General features: G+C 45.7%; 3 protein-coding genes and 1 pseudogene across 6 annotated transcripts; 2 read left to right on the forward strand and 2 right to left on the reverse strand.

Annotated features, from left to right (window-relative positions):
• Window positions 1-412: 412 nt before the first annotated feature.
• On the forward strand, window positions 413-7444 carry BTBD18 (BTB domain containing 18; the record flags this gene model as incomplete). The annotated part of the gene is made up of 2 exons (XM_080816488.1): window positions 413-536; window positions 5385-7444. 2 exons carry the CDS (start codon window positions 413-415, stop codon window positions 7442-7444), a joined length of 2184 nt encoding a protein of 727 aa, XP_080672614.1.
• On the forward strand, window positions 3883-4094 carry LOC308351195 (large ribosomal subunit protein eL38-like; annotated as a pseudogene). The gene has a single exon. The product of its transcript is annotated as a large ribosomal subunit protein eL38-like (transcript).
• Window positions 7445-8159: 715 nt separating the features above from the next.
• Window positions 8160-10139, reverse strand: SELENOH (selenoprotein H; the record flags this gene model as incomplete). Its single annotated transcript, XM_080816640.1, has 4 exons — window positions 8160-8384; window positions 9126-9257; window positions 9375-9520; window positions 9607-10139. 3 exons carry the CDS (start codon window positions 10137-10139, stop codon window positions 9157-9159), a joined length of 780 nt encoding a protein of 259 aa, XP_080672766.1. The 3' UTR covers window positions 8160-8384; window positions 9126-9156.
• A 240-nt stretch (window positions 10140-10379) lies between these two features.
• Window positions 10380-20146, reverse strand: TMX2 (thioredoxin related transmembrane protein 2; the record flags this gene model as incomplete). 3 transcript variants are annotated; one of them, XM_080816632.1, is made up of 8 exons in its annotated part: window positions 19923-20146; window positions 13298-13358; window positions 12941-13054; window positions 12599-12675; window positions 12268-12374; window positions 12020-12085; window positions 11799-11928; window positions 10380-11238 (listed from the first exon to the last, which is right to left on the reverse strand). In XM_080816632.1, the coding sequence occupies exons 1-8, from the start codon at window positions 20109-20111 to the stop codon at window positions 11092-11094; spliced, it is 891 nt and encodes a 296-aa protein (XP_080672758.1). In that variant the 5' UTR covers window positions 20112-20146. The 3 variants fall into 3 exon arrangements, with proteins under 3 accessions (XP_080672758.1, XP_080672759.1, XP_080672760.1); XM_080816633.1 differs by lacking the exon at window positions 19923-20146 and adding an exon at window positions 14192-14249; XM_080816634.1 differs by lacking the exon at window positions 10380-11238 and having other exon boundaries at window positions 11836-11928; window positions 12031-12085; window positions 19923-20123.
• Window positions 20147-20262: the final 116 nt, after the last annotated feature.

Raw genomic sequence — 20262 nt, forward strand, 5'->3', positions numbered from 1 at the left:
CTCGCAGTGCTAAGCAATTTTACCCGCATTGACTCATTTAATCTTTAAAACAGCTCCACCAGGTAAGTACTGTTATCATTATCACTTCCTAGATGAGAAAAGTGAGACTCAGAAAAGTTAGGTCATTTGCTTGAGATTATATAGCTAAGCTAATAAATAACAGAGCTGAGATTCAAATCTATGCTTGGTTCTAAGCTCCCACATGTAACCACTATGATATTCTTAAGAGACCCTTGGCACAATTTCTGGGCTTATGGTAACTCAGCTCGTGGCTATTATCTCCCACTTATAAGATTTTCCTACCATTTCAAAAACGAAAAACAAATTAGGTACAGGCATTCTTCTGAAATACACTTTCTCATCTACAGGAATCTGATCTGTGAAAACCTAGGAAGTTTGTTAAGAGACCAACATGTGCTCTCCTGCCAGTTCCAAAATCCTATACAGGAATCCCCGGTTTCTCCGGTTAGCTTTTCTGCAGCTTCATCACCAGCAACAGACTGGTGTGTTCTGTGATGTCCTTCTGCAGGCAGAAGGTAAGACACTAATGCGGACTCAATTAAAAAGTCACTATAGAATACTCACTATAGAATAAAATAAAATGAATTCAGGCCCAGGGGATAGAGCACAAAACCAAGAAAATGTGCTATCGCCCTTGAGCACTATAAGTTATTTGGTAAAGAGCTGTTTGTTTCTAGGACAGTTTCTGTTTCCAAGAGTGAAAATGAGACTGTGCTTTTTTTCTCTTAAAAAATGTAAGTAGAGGGGCACCTGGGTGGCTCAGTTGGCTAGGCATCTGCCTTTGGCTCAGGTCATGATCTCTGAGTCCTGGGATCAAGCCCTGTGTCCCTCTCTCTGCCCCTCCCCTGCTCCTTCTATCAAATAAATAAAATCTTTAAAAAAAATAATTGAAAGTAGGGGCACCTGGGTAGCTCATATGGTTAAGTGTCTGCCTTTGGCTCAGGTCATAATCTCCAGGTCCTGGTATTGAGCCCTGTGTCCCACTCTTCCTTGCTCAGCAGGGAGTCTGTTTCTCCCTTTCTCCCTCCCTCAACCCTTGGTTCTTTCTCAGGTGAATAAATAAAATCTTTATTTTTTAATTTTTTTTAAAGATTTTATTTATTTATTTGACACAGAGAGAGAGATCACAAGTAGGCAGAGAGGCAGGCAGAAAGAGAGGGGAAAGCAGGCTCCCTGCTGAGCAGAGAGCCTGATGTGGGGCTCAATCCCAGGACCCTGAAATCATGACCTGAGCTGAAGACAGAGGCTTAACCCACTGAGCCACCCAGGCGCCCCAGTAAATAAAATCTTTTAAAAAAAAAAGAAAGTAATGAAGTAATGTAAGGTTTATTAAGTGTAGAAATTCTGTAAAAGGTGGATAATTAAAATGTAACAGGGTGATTGTGAAGATGGAGCTAACATACACACAGGACTTAGAACAATGCTTTTAATGTACTAAGCACAATATAAGTGTTAGACAATACTATTACATATATTCCCATTTTCTTGCCAAGCTTTTGCGTAATTTTTCTCATCTTCAAATTGAAGGTTTTTGTTGTTTGTTCTTAGACTTAAAAATATATAGTTTATTTCCACCCCTTTCCTTTACACTTGGAATGTTCAGTCAGTATGAAGTAGAGCCTGGCATCATGTATTTTTTTTAAGATTTTATTTATTTATTTGATAGATTACAAGTAGGCAGAGAGGCAGGTGGGGCGGGGAGGAAGCAGGCTCCCTGCTGAGCAGAGAGCCCGATGTGGGGCTCGATTCCAGGACCCTGGGATCATGACCTGAGCTGAAGGCAGAGGTTTTAACCTACTGAGCCACCCAGGCGCTCCTTTCATGTATTTTTGTTGGTTTTTTAAGTAGGCTCCATGCCCAGCATGGAGCCCAGTGGGGGGCTTGAACTCATGACCCTAAGATTAAGACCTGAGCTGAGATCAAGAGTCGGACCCCTAACCGACTGAGCCACCCAGGCGCCTGGTATCCTATAAAAAGCCCAAGACTAGGAGTCAGAGTCTTAGCTTTGTTACTTAGAAATTAAGTGACAAATGCCCAAGTCTCACTTCATCTCTCTGGAGCTCAGTTTCTTCATTTATAAAAAGGGATTATGACAGCCAACATCGTGTAGCACTCTGTACTTTGCAGAGTACATACAATATCATCTAGTGTCTCATTTGATTCTTACAACAGCCTTGTGAGATAATGTCATATGGTTCCAGTTCTACAGATGAATGAATTGAGGCTTAGGGAGTTAATTGTTTTACCTGTTGGTTCTCTTAGTAAGTACAGAGTTGGGATTCATTCCTTAATTCAAAATTTTTTAAAAAAGCAATTGCCTATTGTATGTTAGAACAGTGTACAAGCATGGGCATATATACTGTATGAAGATAAAATCCCTTCTTATACGGAAATCACGTAAAGAGGAAAGAAACCTGAGATAACAATGGATCCGAGTAACTGCAATATAATAAATAACACTAGAGTAAGCAAAGGCTGAAACAGGAGCACAAGAGGGGGCACCTTCCCAGACATGAGGAGGTTGGGGGATACGGGTTAGGGTGATTTTCTTGGAAAAAATAACCTCTTAGTGGAGATCTGGAGGACAAACAGGAGTAGAAGGAAGTGAGGAAAGATTTCCCCAGGCAGAGAGAACAACATGTACAGAGATGTAGATGCAACCAAGGATTTGTGAGTGGTTCACTATGGCTAGAGGGCAGACTCCAAGAAGTGTATTGATGATAGATACGGGGACAGAAATTAGCAGCAACGTGTGAGTTCTGAAGTGTTGTGCAAAGAAGTAGGTCTTATCCTCAGACCATTGGGAAATGTATTTATTTTGTTTAAGATTTATTTATTTTAGGGCGCCTGGGTGGCTCAGTGGGTTAAGCCTCTGCCTTCGGCTCGGGTCATGATCTCGTGGTCCTGGGATTGAGTCCCACATTGGGCTCTCTGCTCGGCAGGGAGCCTGCTTCCTCCTCTCTCTGCCTGCCTCTCTGCCTACTTGTGATCTCTGTCTGTCAAATAAATAAATAAAATCTTTTAAAAAAAAGAGATTTATTTATTTTAGAAAGAGAGTGTGTGTGCAAGCGGGGAGAGGCAGAGGAAGAGGGGGGAATCTCAAGCAGACTCCCTGCTGAGTGTGGAGCCTGGGGCAGGGCTCAATCCCATTACTCTGAGATCATGAACCAGAATGAGACAGGGAGTCGGATGCTCAACTGACTAAGCCACCCAGGGGCCCCAGGAAATGTATTTAAAGGTATTAAGAGGAAGGTCATGATCAGATGCCTACTTTAAAAATAGCACTTAGGCTGCATGAGAATTATTGGATTGTTGTTAAGCCCAGATAGGAGGCCATTTTGGAATCCAGAGAGGGAATGGTGGCCTAAAACTAGACATTGAGAATAGAGAAAAATGTATGGTTTATAAACAAAAAGAATTTACAAAACTTGGAGCAGTTAAGGGCTTAGGCTCTGTAATGAAAGTCCCTGGGTTCAAATCCTCTTCCTGTGACTTGCTAACCGTGTAATTGTGGTGGGTATGTTACTTAGCTATGCCACGGTTTACTCATCTGTAATAGCAGCTACTTCACAGGATTGCAGTGAAGATCAAATGAATGAATACTGGTAAAACCCTGACTTAGTATATTACATGGCATGCAATAAGGATTCAAGAAATAGTATCTTTTTTTTTTTTTTTTTTTTAAGATTAATGTTTGAGGGGCACCTGTCTGGTTCAGTCAGTGGAGCCTGTGACTGTTGATCTCAAGGTTTTGAATTTGAGCCCTATGTTGGGTATAGAGGTTACCTAAAAATTTTTAGCTTTTCCATCCTCCTTGCCACTTGCTGTGCTGGCTGCGCGCTCCCCGGTCTCTCCATACCCATGCCTTGCAAAATCAAGGAAATCAAGGACTTTCTGCTCACGGCCAGGTGAGGGATGCCAAATCCATCAAGATCAAGAAAAGTAAGGATAACGTGAAGTTTAAAGTTTGGTGCAGAAGATACCTTTACACCTTGGTCATCATAGACAAGGAGAAGGCAGAGAAACTGAAGCAGTCCCTCCCCCTGGGTCTGGCAGTGAAGGAGCTGAAGTGAACCTGGCCCACTGATTTGAACTATATTAAAGTTTTAAAAATTAGAAAAAAATCTTTAAAAATAAATAGATAATGGACACCTAGGTGGCTCAGTGGGTTAAGTCTCTGCCTTCAGCTCGGGTCATGATCTCAGGGTCCTGGGATGGAGCCCCGCATCAGGCTCTCTGCTTGGTGTGGAGACTACTTTCCCCTCTCTCTCTGCCTGCTTGTGATATCTCTCTGTGTCAAATAAATAAAATCTTTAAAAATAAATAAATAGATAAGAATCACTGTTTGATTAGATACAGTGGTTAAAGGAGAACAATCAAAGATGACTTGTAGTTTCCAGGCTTAGGCAGCTGGATGTAAGAAATGGGAGGTTTTGGGGTTAGGGAATGGAGTTCACTTTCTAGAAAGGTTGATACAGGCTATGGCATGTTTAGTGGCTCGGGAAAAAGGTATTTGGGCAGAAGTAGGACCTGGGAGTCAGCAGCGAGCCTTTGGAAATTGAAGCCATGAGAGAGACTGAGATTGCCAGGGAAGTACCCATAAAGAAGGTGGGTGAGGACAGACCACCGCCTGGTAGGTAGTGCCTAAGAGGGTCAGGAGAGAATTGAACCCTGATTGTCTACATCCAAAGCTTACATTCTATTACAAATAGCTTCTGTAAAATTCTTAAAACTCTCCTGTGAATCTAAAAAAAATTTGAACTCCTCCTTTGTGTCAAGCAGCGGGTTATACCTCTGTGAGCAGATAGTCTCGGTCATAGAGCTTCACTTCAGTGAAGGAGGTGGACACTTACAATATGGATATCTAAGTGCTCTGATAGCTAGAGTACCTCCCTGTGCCCAGGAGCACCTAACCTAGACTTGATGTGGGATGGGGAAAGGCTTTCTGAAGAAGTAATGACCAAATTAGATTTTCAGGGTTTTGTTTAAGATTTTATTTATTTGAGAGAGAGAGCGGGAGTGGTGGTTGGTCGGGGGGAGGGGGCCGTGCAAAAGGAGAGGAAGCAGATTCCCCACTGAGGAGGGAGCCTCACAATCCCAGAACTCTGAGATCATGACCAAAGCCCAAGGCAGACAGTCAACTGAGCCACCCAGCAGCCCCTAAACTAGATTTTAAAAGATAAAATGGTCTTAGCTAGGTAATGACAGAAGGTTCCAGGCAGATAGAAGGAACAGATTTCTCCTATTTGAACTTCTATGGAGGAAAACTGAGAGAAAGAGCAGCACATTTGGGTTGTAAAGACTCTGCTCAGCCCATGAACATGCCACTTTGCTTAAGATAAAGTGTTTGGATTTCCTTCCAGGTGAGGCAGTCCCAGCTCATTGCTGCATCTTGTCAGCCTGCAGCCCCTTCTTCACAGAGCGCCTGGAGCGGGAGAGGCCAGCTCAGGGTCGGAAGGTGGTGCTGGAGCTAGGGGGCTTGAAGATCAGGACACTCAGGAAGCTGGTGGACTTCTTATATACCTCAGAGATGGAAGTATCTCGAGAAGAAGCGCAGGATGTGCTTTCTGCTGCCCGTCAGCTCCGTGTATCTGAGCTAGAATCCCTTCAGCTAGAGGGTGGGAAGTTGGTGAAGGCTCCCCAGGGCCGAAGACTGAACAGGGAGTGCTTACAGCCTCCAGCGGCTGCACCAATCTCTGCCAGGGTGGTGGCATCCAGCCGCCGACCTCGGACTCCATTGCCTGTGACCCAGACTCCTTGCCCTCTTGGGCCAGTGAGATTGAAGCCCTCAGGGAAGGAGGAGGGGCCCCTAGAGAAAAGCAACCGACAGAATGCAGAGAACTTGTCTGGCAATCTGCTCAAGAAGAAGGCCAGAGCTTGCCCAACTCCACAAGAAAAAAGCTCTTCACCATCAAGCCACAGTCAGGGACCAAGAGAGAATAAGAGTGACCCTGCCCTTGTTCCTACAGCACTTTCCCCACCCAGTATGTACCCTTCTGTGGATGAGCGGCTATTGCCCAGGAAGATCAGACTGAGTCGCTCAAAGCCGTCTCCTGATACGTGTACATCCAAGCCTTCCAGCATGGTAAGCAGACCCACCTCAGTACCCACAGCCCCTGGCCGGCGCCTTTGGCGGCAGAAGAGTATAAATAAAGTACCAGAAAACAAGGAGAAACCAGGGAGAGCTAGTCCTCTACAGAGCATCCCAAGCCCATCTGGCCTTGGGAAGACGGGTGGGAGCAAGAAGCGGAGCCCTGAAGTCAGGGCACTGAACTCAGACTCTGCAGAAGAGGGGCAGGTTGGAAGAGTGAAACTTCGGAAGATTGTCAATGGGACATGCTGGGAGGTGGTACAAGAGCCTCCCCTCAAAAACTCTCAAGACAGCCCTCAGATCCCAGAAGCTCAACACTCAGAAGGAACTGTGAGTACTCAGCCATCCTTACATAAAGAGCAGGAACTGTCCTCTGCTCAGGTAGACCTGTGTCAGGATTCCCCCATGTGCTCTGGACTCCAAGACATTCTGCTCTCTGCTAGCCGCTCCCCAGACAACCCAGTGGTGAAGTCTGAGTTCGGGTCCAGTCCAGAACTGATAGGGAAGGAACCTGGGTTGGATATGGACTGCAGAGAGCCCTATGCATTTGACACAGCCCTGCTGGGGCAGCCCTGCGAAGCCGAGGAGTACCGCATCACGAGCACTGCTGCCACCAGCGAGCTGGAGGAGATCCTGGACTTCATGCTGTGTGGCTCAGACATTGAGCCCCCCATAGGGTCTCTGCAAAGTCCTGGAGCGGAGGGCTGCAGGACCCCTAGCTATCACCTGACAGAAACAGGAAAGAACTGGATCGAAGGGGAAGAATGGTGTTTGCCAGACTTGGAACTCTGGCCCAGGGAGCTCACAGGACTGGAAAAGGAACCGGTTGGTGAGACCAAAGAGCCAGTTGAGCCCTTTAGCCCCCTTGTTATGTCCTCTGAGAACAAAGAGCCAATTGAGTCCCTTAGCCCCCTTGTCATACCCTCTGAGGTGAGTGAAGGGGAGGTACTTTCAGTAGGAGACTCCTGGACTCCAGATCTGGAAATTACCAGTTCCCAACCATTGGATGGTCGGAGAGATAAGCTTCATACTGACTCTCTTGACCTTCCCCAAAGGTCCTATGAGGACCTCTCACCTCCCTGTTCAAACTGGATGGACACTGGGCCGGAAGTGTCCCTAAGTATGGATGAGGTGTTGTATTCTGCTCCAGAGGTGGGCAAGGAGGTACCTAGCAACTCTGAGTTGTTGGACCCGCTTCCTGCCAGCTCCGAAGAGGAAGAGATTGATGTGGTGGACTGGACATCAGAGGGGAGGCTGGTGCCCACTGGTATTCCCTCTGTGTGGCCCGACCCTTCCTCAGAGTCAGACACAGAAGTGGACATACTAACGTAGAACAGGAAGTAGGTTAGGGGCAATGGGAGGGTGGGAAATGTTGGCTAGCAAAAGGTATATTGACAGAGGCTAGCATATGCCCTGTCCTCTTAGCACAAGAGGCAGGTGTACTCCTAGCTCTGTTAAGGTCCCTTCTTCTCCTCCCCAGGCTTTGGGAGCCAGGCAAAAATAGTACCATAGGTACAAAATTATGAACTTGAACCATCTTATTTCATTGTAATCTATTTTCCAGTTAGTGATAAACAAGTGAAACTATAAACTGTGTGGTCCCCAACTCTACTGGATCATAAGTAACAACCAGCACCAGGTCTCCTAAGTTATGAGGCATCTAGTCACTGCTAATCCAATAATAAATGAGAAAGAATCCCTCTACAAAACATAAAATATTTTAGAAGGTGTGAAACAGTGCTGGGATGGAACAAGTGGATACGACTAACAGGACATTTTCCCATACCTAACATGTGTGGTTTATTTAGTCCAGTATGGGAGGTCTAGCCAGACCTCTGCAGGGGCCAAAAAGACATAACTTCCGTCATCACTTCCAAGAAGTGAGTTGAAAAAGACAGATGCTATTTTTAAAAAATAAATTATTTGCTTTTTTTCCCCCCAGTTTTTGCAAGTATTTCACATGATCTACCAGAGAACCTAGGAGCTCCAGGTTAATTTGTGACCTCAGAATATGAAAAAAATACAAGGGGAGCCAATCCCACAAAAAGCTGGTTTTGTCCATTTCTTATAAGATTAAGTTTTACTTTATTATTCAAACACTTTATTTCAACTTTTATTGAACCAAATCCAAGAACTGTTCAATGTCTTACTAGCGGGTTGCCTCACAAGTGAACCATCCTTTCTGGAGGGGAAGAAACCATGACTTCAGGTACATGACTAAAGTTTGGCCATGTTCCATCATAAATGCTCCAACATCACCAGAGACAGGAAGCTGTAAACATGACAAAGGGAAAAAAAAGGTTAGAGAAGGGGTCCAGGCAATCCAAAAGCCTGAGGAAGCTGTGCCCCCCACCCCAGAACCCACAAACCAAGGAGAATTCAAGAATTGCATCCTCCCCCATTTTACTCAGCATATCAAGTGCCTGACAACAGGTCCAAGGACTAGAGATAAAGACCAGTCAAATCCTTGGGGCCATGAGGGATACTACTGTAGTTTTCACATGGGATTAACAGAAAACATACTAGAAACGAAACAAAAAACACAAAAAGGTAGGGTAGGGATACCACACATGAGGTTACACAAAAATTCTGGCCAATACAAGGGGGTAAAATAGCAAAAACAAATGTCAGTAACTTTAACTCCCAAACGAGGAAACCAGTGGGATTTACACCACCAGCTTTAAGAAACAACTGCCATCAGGTGTGCAAAATAAATCTAACGGAAACAAAAAGGGCCCGTACCCCCACCCAGGGCAATAATCCACACCTTCAAAGGGCGCAAAACTGCATTTCTACAGTCATTCACATTACCATCAGCACCCTATAACTTAGCTCAAAAACATGCATCCAATTAGCAAAGGGCACAACAACAGGAAGTAATTTTATTGCCGAGTTCTAGTTTTCCTACCCAGGAGCAAAAGGGAAATCCTGAGCAAGAAAAGAAGTTGTAGATCGTGTGTGAAATGAGGGCTGCTTCGCAAATACCCCAAACCCACCCAAGCCCCCTTCAAACCTCAGCGTTGAGGACTTCTATCCAAAACACCCTACGAAAGGTGCTTCTTCAGCTCCTTCACCACCTCTTGAGGCTCCGGGAACTTCAGTTTGCGTGGGGGCCCCTTCTTAATCCCAGTCCAGAGCTCCACACCTGGGAAAAGACCAAGAAAGCCAAGTCACTTTGGAATGCACCAGCATGTCCCCCAAATGCCGAGGTGCCCACGGTGTGAGACCAGCGCCTCCCGCCTGCTCCCGGGCCCCCACTCACTGCTGCCGTCTGGGCGCAGCAGCGTCACCTCGAAGCTGCCCCTCCGGGGTTTGGCAGGGTTCACCTCCACCGGAAGCTCCGGGGTCTCCAAGCGCAGCGCCTGGCTCAGGGCCGCGGCGTTGCGCCCGTAGACGCGTCAGCTCGTGCTAGAGAGAAACGGGGATGGTCAGAGGCTGGGGCCTTGGCCTGCGACGCTCTAGTCCACCTCCCCGGGCCTCTCCAGGCCCCTCACCAATGCTCGATCACGACGGTCGCCTCCCCTGCCTTCGCCGGCCTCTCCTGTTTCGCCGCCGCCGCGACCACCGCCACCTCGGCCTTCCGCTTTCTCCCACGAGAAGCCATGGCGCCCGGAGCCCTGCCGGGAGCCGAGCCGGCCTGGGCGCGAATAGGGGTCCGGCCAACACCGTTCCGAGCTCCAAACCACAGGCCCGGAAGCCCGCCGCCGGGACAAAGCGTCTCCCTAGCTGCGCGGAGCGTGGCCGAGAGCACACGCGGTCTGGGGGCGGGCTCCCTGGGCACAACCACTCTGCCAGCGGGCGGGGGGGGCGGCCTTCCCTGGACAAAACCACTCTGCCCGCGGACGGGCGGGGTGCGCTCCCTGGGGCACAACCATTCTGCCCCTGGCGGGGGGGAGCTACAAGAAGCCCCAGACCGAACCACCCGCGCTTGCGAAGGGGCGCGAACTAGGCGGCTCTGAAACAAGCCTGGCTTCACACAGGCGTTTCCGCAAGCCTCCATCGGGCTAAATAGCTTAGACCACGACATGCAAACCCCACCCCCGCTCCCTGGAAACCGCGGCCCAATCCCAAACCAAACCCATAGCCTAACTCGGTGAGGTCAGTACTCTGGGATTCAGGTAACTAGACTTCCCTGATCCCGGGGACCATTGCCGGGCAGTTGGAGAAACTCATCAGGATGGCCTTTGAAGTTGAGGAGATGGACGCTTCCTCTGCAATGGCGAGGCTTTTCTAATAGGCGAGGAACACACAAAGGCACAAACAAAAGGAAATCCCAGTTTCTTTATTATGGAAAACCATCAACTGGGCGTTGGGAGTAGGGAGTAAGTGAAACCCCATTCCTGCCCAAGGGCTTTCTCTGGGAGGCCCCACCACACAAAGGAATGTCTCAAACCTATTCCCCTTCCTCCCAAACTCTAAAAAATAGGGGGATTATGCAATATTATCTTCAATGAGTACACTCAGTGGTTAAAGGTGCCTCCTTGGGACCAGTGACAAAATTAGCCTTATACTTTTTAATGAAGGCCACAGACCAAGCCAGAAGTGCCTAGAGAAGCAAGGGTCCTTGAGGGAAAAGTCCTAGCGCAGACTCCATACACAGGCATCTTCTGCTGGGTTGAATATAATCTAAGCAGACTGTGTAGGTCCACTAAGAGGAGGGATGAACACACAGCATGTTGGAGACATGTGAGTGATGGACAAGAACTGATAACTGACCCAAGCTTGGAGGGAAAGCATTTCCTCATCCATGGCAGATTTCTCCCTTCTTCCAGTGAAAGTTGGTCACAGCAGTGGAGGCCATCCTGGAGGGTGCCTGTCAATTCCCTGGAAGCCTCTTTAAAATCAGAAGCAGCACCCTGCCCCACTCAGGGATAGCCAAAGGAGAAAACATAAATAAAAGGCCCAGGCCTCACACAAGGCTTGTGGTTACAGGAGGGGCAGGGCCACAGAGGTGAGGAAGCACTGGCAAGGCAGGGATTCTATTTGTCCTTCTTGCTTTCCCCATCTGGTACTTCCGTGGGGTTTGAGGCCACAGGCCGCTCCTCAGGGGTATTATCTCCCCCCTTTGATAGCTTCTTGGCCCGTTGATACAGTTCATTCAAGTTGAATTCTCGGATCACGTTCTCCTGCACAAAAGAGGTACATACGCACATCAGGGTTCTGGTAGGACAGTCCTTACTAGGAAGTAAGAAGTATTCAGACACTTAGACATAGACAGTCTGGGAAAAAAGGAAGGAAAGGACAGGAATCTATTCTAATCTAACTCTCCTTTTTTGGGTACCTGGAAGAGTCAATCCTGTAGTTAAGTACCCATTATGCGACCATCCCTGTGCCAAGAACTACAGCTACATTATTTAGTGTCCTCTACAAAACAACCCTGTGATCCAAGTGTTACTCTCTTCAATTTTCTGCTAAGGAACCTCAGGTCTACAGACTATACTGACAAGGGCTCTTGAGACTGAATCGTAACTAATAACTGTTCCCCTGTCTGTACTAGGAGTTCTGGCACATGGTAGAAGCACAACAAATTTGCTGAGTGAATTCATGAATGAAATCCGGTAACTAGTCCACACCCTCAAAACTAGTGGGCCAAGCAGCTGAGCCAGGAATCAAACCCAGGTCGGACTCCAAAGAGGACCACTATTCTACACCCTTCTCCAAACCACTCGCTCACTCTTTCAGATACCTCAGAGAAGGTCCAAGAGACAGCTCGTCCTTTCTTGTCAATCTGTGGCCGCCGCATGACCTCCTTGCCACCTTGGAATAGGATCAGAGTAGGGAGCTGCTTGGTGAGGGGCGACGTGCTCACTTTGTACCTACAGGACCCAGAAAAGACTCTATAAATGCATCTGTCTACATCACTGCAAGTGATTTACTGCTAGGCCCTCTGTCTAGGCCCTTACATACCGTGTACTAACATCGGTGTAGCGTCCAACGTCCACCTTCCCAAAATTTAGTCCTGTACAGTTGTACCTAAGAAAAATATATTATTTACATAAGGAAAGAAGAGAGTGGGTCAAGGGAAGTGGAAATACAAATATTTAGGGAGGGGGGAAAAACGCCTTTGGTTGCAATGTGAGAAATCAAGGCCAAAAACAATGAGAGGGAAAGCACAGCACCTCTGCTTCCGTCATCCCTCCCCATACAGTACTCACTTGAGGGAGAGGTCAGCATAGATAGGAGCAAACGACTGGCAGTCATTAGACCAATTGGCAAAGAATTCCACAATCCAAGTGACCCTCTTGTCCCGCTCTAGCTCTTCCTGCCACACACAGGGAAGAACCAGTGAGCTGAATCACAAAGGCTTCCAGAAAGGTTCAGACTTCCTCACCCTGGCTTTCCCTCCCCTCTCTCCCTCACTCCTGAAACAAACCACAGTACCCTTGACTTCCAATCTGAAGCGGTTACTCCTCCTAGTGAGTAAAAAGCACAACTACAAAAACACCCACAAAGGACACAAGAAACCAGGAGAGGAAGAGCACTCACATCAATGGTTTTATCACTGAAGTACTTGATGTACTCAGGGCCCATATACAGAGGAGGTTTACAGGTCATCAGGAACACTAAACATGGAAAACAGATGTCAGAGGAAACATATAAGGCCTACAGCAGGGGATTTACTTCCAAACTGACTCAAAGGTTTTAGGCCCCAAAGAATATGTGTTGTGGACATATACAGACCACTGACACATTCCCTTCTTCTTAAAGTTTCTGTAGATTCTTATCACCTGAGCCACATACATCATTAATTAGGTACAAGATATGGAAGAAGGGTATGGAGAGACTGATCTGGGGTTGGAATTTGGTTCCCACAACCGATCTCCTTACCTATGCAGAGTGTGATGTAAAGCAGGCCCATGCGAATATCCAGACGGAAGAAAAGAATTGCATTGGCCACTTTACTAAACATGAAGATGTTGCCTATATGTTGCTCCACAGTGACTGAAACACAAAGAGGTCACAGGTCAGGCTGGGCAGCATCCTCCTATATCCTGTTTGTCACTCTTCCTGTGGTACTTCGAAATGGGAGAGGGGGAAGAGGATAAAAGTCCAAGCTCAAATTCAGCCCTGGCATGGAGTGAGGGACTCAGTCACCAGATAATGCCCCTCTCCTAACAAGGATGAAAGCAGCTCCGGAGGGCACGTGGCCTGAGCTGGAGAAACTGAGGCGCAGGCTAAACTTACTGGATCTGCGGTTCTTCATCATCACAATGGCACTGAGGAACATCAGGATCTCCACTTCTCTCTGGAACAGAATCAAAGTGACGGGAAGGCCATGAACACAGACGCTTTGGGTGGGGAAGGGAGCCAGATATGGACTAAAAACCAACAGAGACCCAAATTGGCCATGGTACCAGCAAAGAAATAACTGGAGTTGACAAACATGTAGTGGGAACACCACCAGTCAGGTTCTACCCTGCCACAAACTGGCTGGTGCCCTTCGGCAGATCACGTAGCCTCTGAGCTTTGGTTTCCTCAGTGGAAGAGTATCTGTCTCAAAATGTTACTGTAGGAGTAAATGAGATAATGGGTATGAAAGAAATGCATAAAGCCCAATACCGTGTAATACTGTAAGACAGTATTACCAACTCAAAATAAAACAAAATAAATAAAACTTTTCCCATCTGATATTCATAGTTTAATCCGTGCACCTTTAATAGGCTTTGAGAGCTGAAGGGGGCCTCTCAGAACTTTGGAAGGCCCTTCTCAGTACCTTGGGCTTTTAGTTCTTTCTCACTTTCTAGACTCTAAGGCCTGTGAGACGGGCAATAATCATGTCAAAGAAACAAGGTAATTTCAAAGAGTAAAGACTGTAAAGCCTAACAAGGACCCTGTGAGAGAAAGCATGGGAAGGGGAGGCAACTACAGTCTAGATGGTCTGAGGCCTACCAGACCTTTCTGTTTACAGTACAGGAACCCAGATCATTATTTCACACAGAACCAATCAACCACAATTTACCGCTAGAAGTCAGGGACCTTAGGTCCTGGGTTTTTAGCATCAGTCTCCAACAAAAAGTAATCAACTGGCTTTAGCAACAGACATATAAAGTAGGGGCTAGGGAATACAACAGATCTTACTAAATATTCCAGAGCAGAAAGCAGCACATTTTCACAAATGCAGTTGGGTTGAGAGCTGGCATTTAACAAATGTGGAAGGATGAACTTAAAAGAAAAAAAAAGGACCTCTGGTCAAGCAGGAGGCCAAATGTAGGAGTGAAAGGAAGACTGCCTGAAGACAGTGGGCCGGTGGCAAAGACTGGCTATGTATACTCCAAACTCGAGTTTCTGTTTCCTCCTGCGCACACTGCAGCCGGATTCTCAGTGTACTTGAGCAGAAGGAGCACTGTATGACTAGCATTCCTAAGTGGAATGTGAGTGGAAGCCATGTGCCACGTCTACGCCAGCCAGTAAGCAGGTGTGTCCTCGCATTCCAGCTTCCTGGCCTCATCAGCTGGCTGGCTGATGACGGCATGACCCTACAGCCATAGGGGGAGGCAGAAGGAGCCTGGGTTCCAGACAAACGGTATGAAGCAGAGTCCCTTTTGGTTGTTCTGCATGTTTGTTCCTTGTTTTTAAACCTTTTATTTTGGAAAATTTCAAACATGCATAAAAATAGGCTACTAGAAGGTAGCAGAATGTGCCCCCCCCCCAAATATGCCACTTTGGATTATTCTGCATAATAATTTTGAGCCTAAAAGCAATTAAGAAGTAGATACAACAAAAGCTCCTTGCCCTCTATTTGTCTAAAAGCAAGACATAATTTTTTCTTTTTAGATTTTATTCATTTATTTGAGAGAGAAAGCATGTGCAAGCTCAAAAGCATGGGGAGGGACAGAAGGGGAAGGAGAGGAAGAGAATCCCAAGCAGACTGTGCACTGGGCTCGGAGCCCCACACCGGGCTGGATCTCAAAACCCTGAGCCAAAACCAACAGTCACAAGATTAACTGACTGAGCCACCCAGGTGCCCCGAAGCAAGACATAAGTTTTTAAAAGTATTCCTCCAACCCTTACCAGGAAGGACAAAAGTTAATCAAGGGAGACAAGTTTAGACCCTATCAGCCTGGAGACAGCACCAGAGGAAACTAATAAAACAAAAAAGAGCCTTTATCTACCTTATTTTACCTTCCCGCAGTCTGCCGTTCTTGGAAGCCTAAAACTTCTTTCCTTTGTCCAGTCATTTCTCCAAAAATGTATTGCTCTTTGTTGAGGATATGATATAAGCCAGAGTTCTTTGTTTTTGTTTTTTTTTTTTTAAAGATTTTATTATCTACTTGATAGAGATCACAAGTAGTCAGAGAGGCAGGCAGAGAGAGAAGAGGAAGGAGGCTCCCCACTGAGCAGAGAGCCCGATGCGGGGCTCAATCCCAGGACCCTGAGACTGTGACCTGAGCCAAAAGCAGAAGCTTTAACCCACTGAGCCACCCAGGTGCCCCATAAGCCAGAGTTCTAATCCACTTCTGAGTTAATTCATTTTCCCTGGGTATCTCCAGTGCGTACATGAGATATACACGTTAATATACTTGTCTTTTTTTTTTTTTAATTTATTTATTTGTTAGAGAGAGAGAGAGCAAGCGAGCACAGGCAGACAGAGTGGTAGGCAGAGGCAGAGGGAGAAGCAGGCTCCCCGCCGAGCAAGGAGCCCGATGTGGGACTCGATCCCAGGACGCTGGGATCATGACCTGAGCCGAAGGCAGCCGCTTAACCAACTGAGCCACCTAGGCGTCCCTTGTCTTTTGTTTTTAATCTTTTTTTACAGGGGTCTCAGCCAAGACCTCGGAGAGGTGGAGGAAAAATTAATTTTCCTCCCCTACAATACTTTAATCCCTTCTACTCAGATTTAACAGTAACATTTGGCAAAACAGTTCCCTTTCATCTATGCTACCCACTTTTTTTGGAGAAACTTAAAGCAAATTCTAAACTTCAGTGTGTATCTCTTACACATAAGGACTTTTTTTTTTTTAAAGATTTTATTTATTTATTTGACAGACAGAAATCTGTCTTTTATTTATTTATTTGACAGACAGAAATTTATTTATTTGACAGACAGAAATCACAAGTAGGCAGAGAGGCAGACAGAGAGAGAGAGAGAGAGGGAAGCAGGCTCCCTGCTGAGCAGAGAGCCCGATGCGGAACTCGATCCCAGGACTCTGAGATCACGACCCAAGCCGAAGACAGCGGCCTAACCCACTGAGCCACCCAAGCGCCCCAGGACTTTTTTTTTTAATAGAAACTTTTTTTTAAAGATTTATTTATTTGACAGATTTTAAAGATTTATTTATTTGACAGTGAGAGAGAGATCACAGGTTGGCAGAGAGGCAGGCAGAGAGAGAGGGGGAAGCAGGCTCCCTGCTGGGCAGAAAGCCCAATGCAGGGCTCCATCCCAGGACCCTGAGATCATGACCTAAGCCCAGGCAGAGGCTTAACCCACTGAGCCACGCAGGTGCCCCAAGGACTTTTTTTTAAAAGGGGTGCAGGGTACAGAGGGAGAGACATAATCTTAAGCAAGCTCCACACCCAGGTTGACTTGAGCAAAATCAGGAGTTGGATACTTAACTAACTAAGCCACCCAGGTGTCCCAAGGACTTTTTTTTAAAGAAGCCCCCCCCCCCCGCCTTTTTAAGTTTATTTGTTTTAGTCATCTCTACTTCCAATGAGAGGCTCAAATTTACAACCCCAAGATAAAGAACTACATGGTCTTCCAACTGAGCCAGCCAGGCACCCTAGGACTTTTTTTTTTTTAACAAACCAAAATACCATTTCGCACTTAACACAATTAATAATTCCTTACTGTCATTTAATACTTGGTCCTTATTCAAATGATACCCATAATTTCAAATTGTCTTTGTGCAGTTTGTGCAAATCAGGAACAAGCAAGCCAGATCTATGCAATGCATTTGGCTTATGTGTTTCTTTGATCTTCCTTTATCTCTAAAGAACATCTATTCTCGGGGCGCCTGGGTGGCTCAGTTGTTAAGCATCTGCCTTCGGCTCAGGTCATGGTCCCAAGGTCCTGGGATTGAGCTCCCTTGCTCAGCAGGGAGCCTACTTCTTCCTCTGCTTGTCTCTGTCAAATAAAATATTTTTTTAAAAAATGAGAGAGAGAATATCTATTCTTCATTTTTACAAAATCCAATCTACTTATCTGTTGAAGACATTGAGTCATTTGTACTCCTAACTTTCCCACTTTTTGGATTTGGCTGCTTGCTAACTTAAGGTATGTGTTCTTATGATGGTTTTCGATCTCCCATATTTCTTGTAAAGTGGCAATGAAATCTAGAGGCTTGAGTACAATGCAATCCCAATCTTTTGCCAGAAATACATTATGGGTGGTGCTAAGACACGCCCTATTGCCTCCCTTCAGAGGATACCCGATCCTTTCATCTGAGGGTTTTAGCATCCACAGATGATCATTCCCTAGGTTTATCATTTCATTAGGGGTTGACATATGCTTTTGTTTTTATTTGTTTGGTTGGGTGTTTGGGGGTTTTTTTTGTTTGTTTGTTTTTGTTTTTAGTAAGCTCTATACCCAATGATGTGGGGCTTGAACACATGACCCTGAGATCAAGGGCTGTATGCTCCAATGACTGAGCTAGTCAAGTACCTCAGCTAAATAATTTTTAAAATGTTATCAATCCTTGACACTCCTGGGTAGTTCAGTCGGTTAAGTGTCTGCCTATGGCTCAGGTCATGATCCCAGAGTGCTGGGATCAAGTTCCACATCAGGCTCCTTACTCACTGGGGAGCCTGCTTCTCCCTCTGCCTGTTCCCCATGCTTGTGTTCTCTAATAAATAAAGTCTTAAAAAAATAAATGTTATCAATCCTTCCATGTTTATTAGCTCAAATTTATCTAAAGAAATCAATTATTTGGGGCGCCTGGGTGGCTCGGTCATTAAGCGTCTGCCTTCGGCTCGGGTCATGGTCCTGGATCCTGGGATCCAGTCCTGCACTGGGCTCCTTGCTCGGCAGGAAGCCTACTTCTCCCTCTCCCACTCCCACTGCTTGTGTTCCCTCTCTTGCTGTCTCTCTCTCTCCGTCAAATAAATAAATTAAATTAAATTTAAAAAAGAAGGAAATCAATCATTTGTCTATTAAATCAGATTTTTCTAACAGTAGTCTAATGCTATGTTACAATGTCTATGTCATTCACCTCACTTCATGTCACCTCACTTTATCATCTGATATCATCATCAGAAGGATGAGTGTAGTACAGTAAGATATTTTACGGGAGGTAGACAGACCACAATGACATAATTTTCATTGTTACTTTGTTATAATTGTTCTAATTTACTATCAGTTATTGCTGTTAATCTCTTACTGTATCTAAATTATAGATTGATTTATCACAGATATATCACAGATATATATATAGATATATCTATATATATATGGTACATATACCATATATATACACACCATATATATATCGGATATATATTGGATATATATATCGGATATATATATGGTATGTATATATATGGTATATGTACCATATATATAATATATGGTATATATAGATAGATATATCTATCGATATATAGATATATCTATATATATCTATATATAGATAGATATATCTATCTATATATGGTATATATAGATATATATATGGTATATATAGATATAGATATATCTATAGATATATATATAGATATAGATATATCTATATATCTATATATATCTATATATCTATAGATATATCTATATCTATATATATCTATAGATATATCTCTATCTATATATACCATATATATATGGGACAAAACATTATATATATAAGGTTTGGTACTATCCAGGGTTTCAGGTAACCACTGGGGGTCTTGCAATGAATACCCACCGCCCCAGCTGCCCCACATAAGGGGCGACCACTATAAAAACAGGAACTTCTTAAGTTGCATGGCTACAATTGAACTTATCAGTAACACTGGGAAAGGGCAGAGAAGTATGAAAGCATTAACAAGGGATGGAGAATAAAAATAAGGGAGTGGATCCCAGTAAAGGTCAAGATTCACTTCGGGGGCTAGGAAAAAAGGACAAAAACTCAGGTTGACCCTCCCCACCCAGAACACAGCTGCAGCTGTAGAGTAGAGAGCACAGAGCTTCAACTCATTTTTCTCTGCTCTTACTCAAGTACAGCAAGCGTCTCGAGAGAGATTTCTTTACAATTTTTTTTCTTTCTTTCTTTCTTTTTTTTTTTACAATTTCTTTCCAACAAGTCTAACGCTTGTGTTCATTTCTGCATCCTCAGGATGCAGCAGAGTGCCCAGCAGATAGGGCGCGCTCTGGAAATGTTAACTGAAGAGACGGCTGATGGAGTGTGCAGGTACTACGGCCAAAGAGTTGTTTCAGGTCGCATTCACTCACTAGTTGACTCATGAGTGACTAGTATGGCAACTCGCCTAACCTAACTATCTAACCACGCCGAGATCAACTAGTCCATAAATAAAACAGGAGTACTATTACCCTCCTTTATCTCGCTGGCTCAGGAGGCTTTACATGACGGGTAGCCCTGTAACACTACACATGTGTTGAGTTTGGGTACAGCTGCTGACCAGCATGGATGGTGAGATGGAAAGAACCCTGGACTCAAGAATCCTAAGAGCCAGGCTGTTGTGCAAGTTCACCGGCGGTTTTCCCATCTTAATTAAGCATGAATAGCCTTAGGCTCGATGACGGTCCAGGCCCTACATTCTAACTATCTGTAAGTCCGCTACAGGCTCGGAACCTCAGGTATCCTTAAAAAGGTGAACCTCGGGGCTCCGCATGCAACCTCGGGGAACAGGGACAGTGAAGGTCGCGGGGTCCGCTCACCCAGTCAAAGTCACACGGGTTGCCGTCTTCGCGTTGCGTGGGGAGACTGTTGCAGAGAGGGGGTAGCTTCCTCACGAGTAGGAATGCAACAGAAAGCAGGGCTGACAGAAGATAGTAAGGTCGGGCCAGCCATCGTGAAAGTCGTGGCACCGAATACACCAGAGCAATTAAAGGTGCCAGGACCGCCATCTTCCCGGCCTTTGCGGCGCCCGCCCAGCTTCGGCGTCTGTAGCTCTGGTCCCGCCTCTCCCACCATTGAGACTTCCATTGGGTCTAGTCTCGGATGCTCCGCCTCTGCGCCCGGAACTAGATCTCTGATTGGGCACTGCAGAACGTAGAG

The sequence above is a fragment of the Martes martes genome (assembly GCF_963455335.1).
Source record: "Martes martes genome assembly, chromosome: 10".
Classification (NCBI taxonomy): domain Eukaryota; kingdom Metazoa; phylum Chordata; class Mammalia; order Carnivora; family Mustelidae; genus Martes; species Martes martes.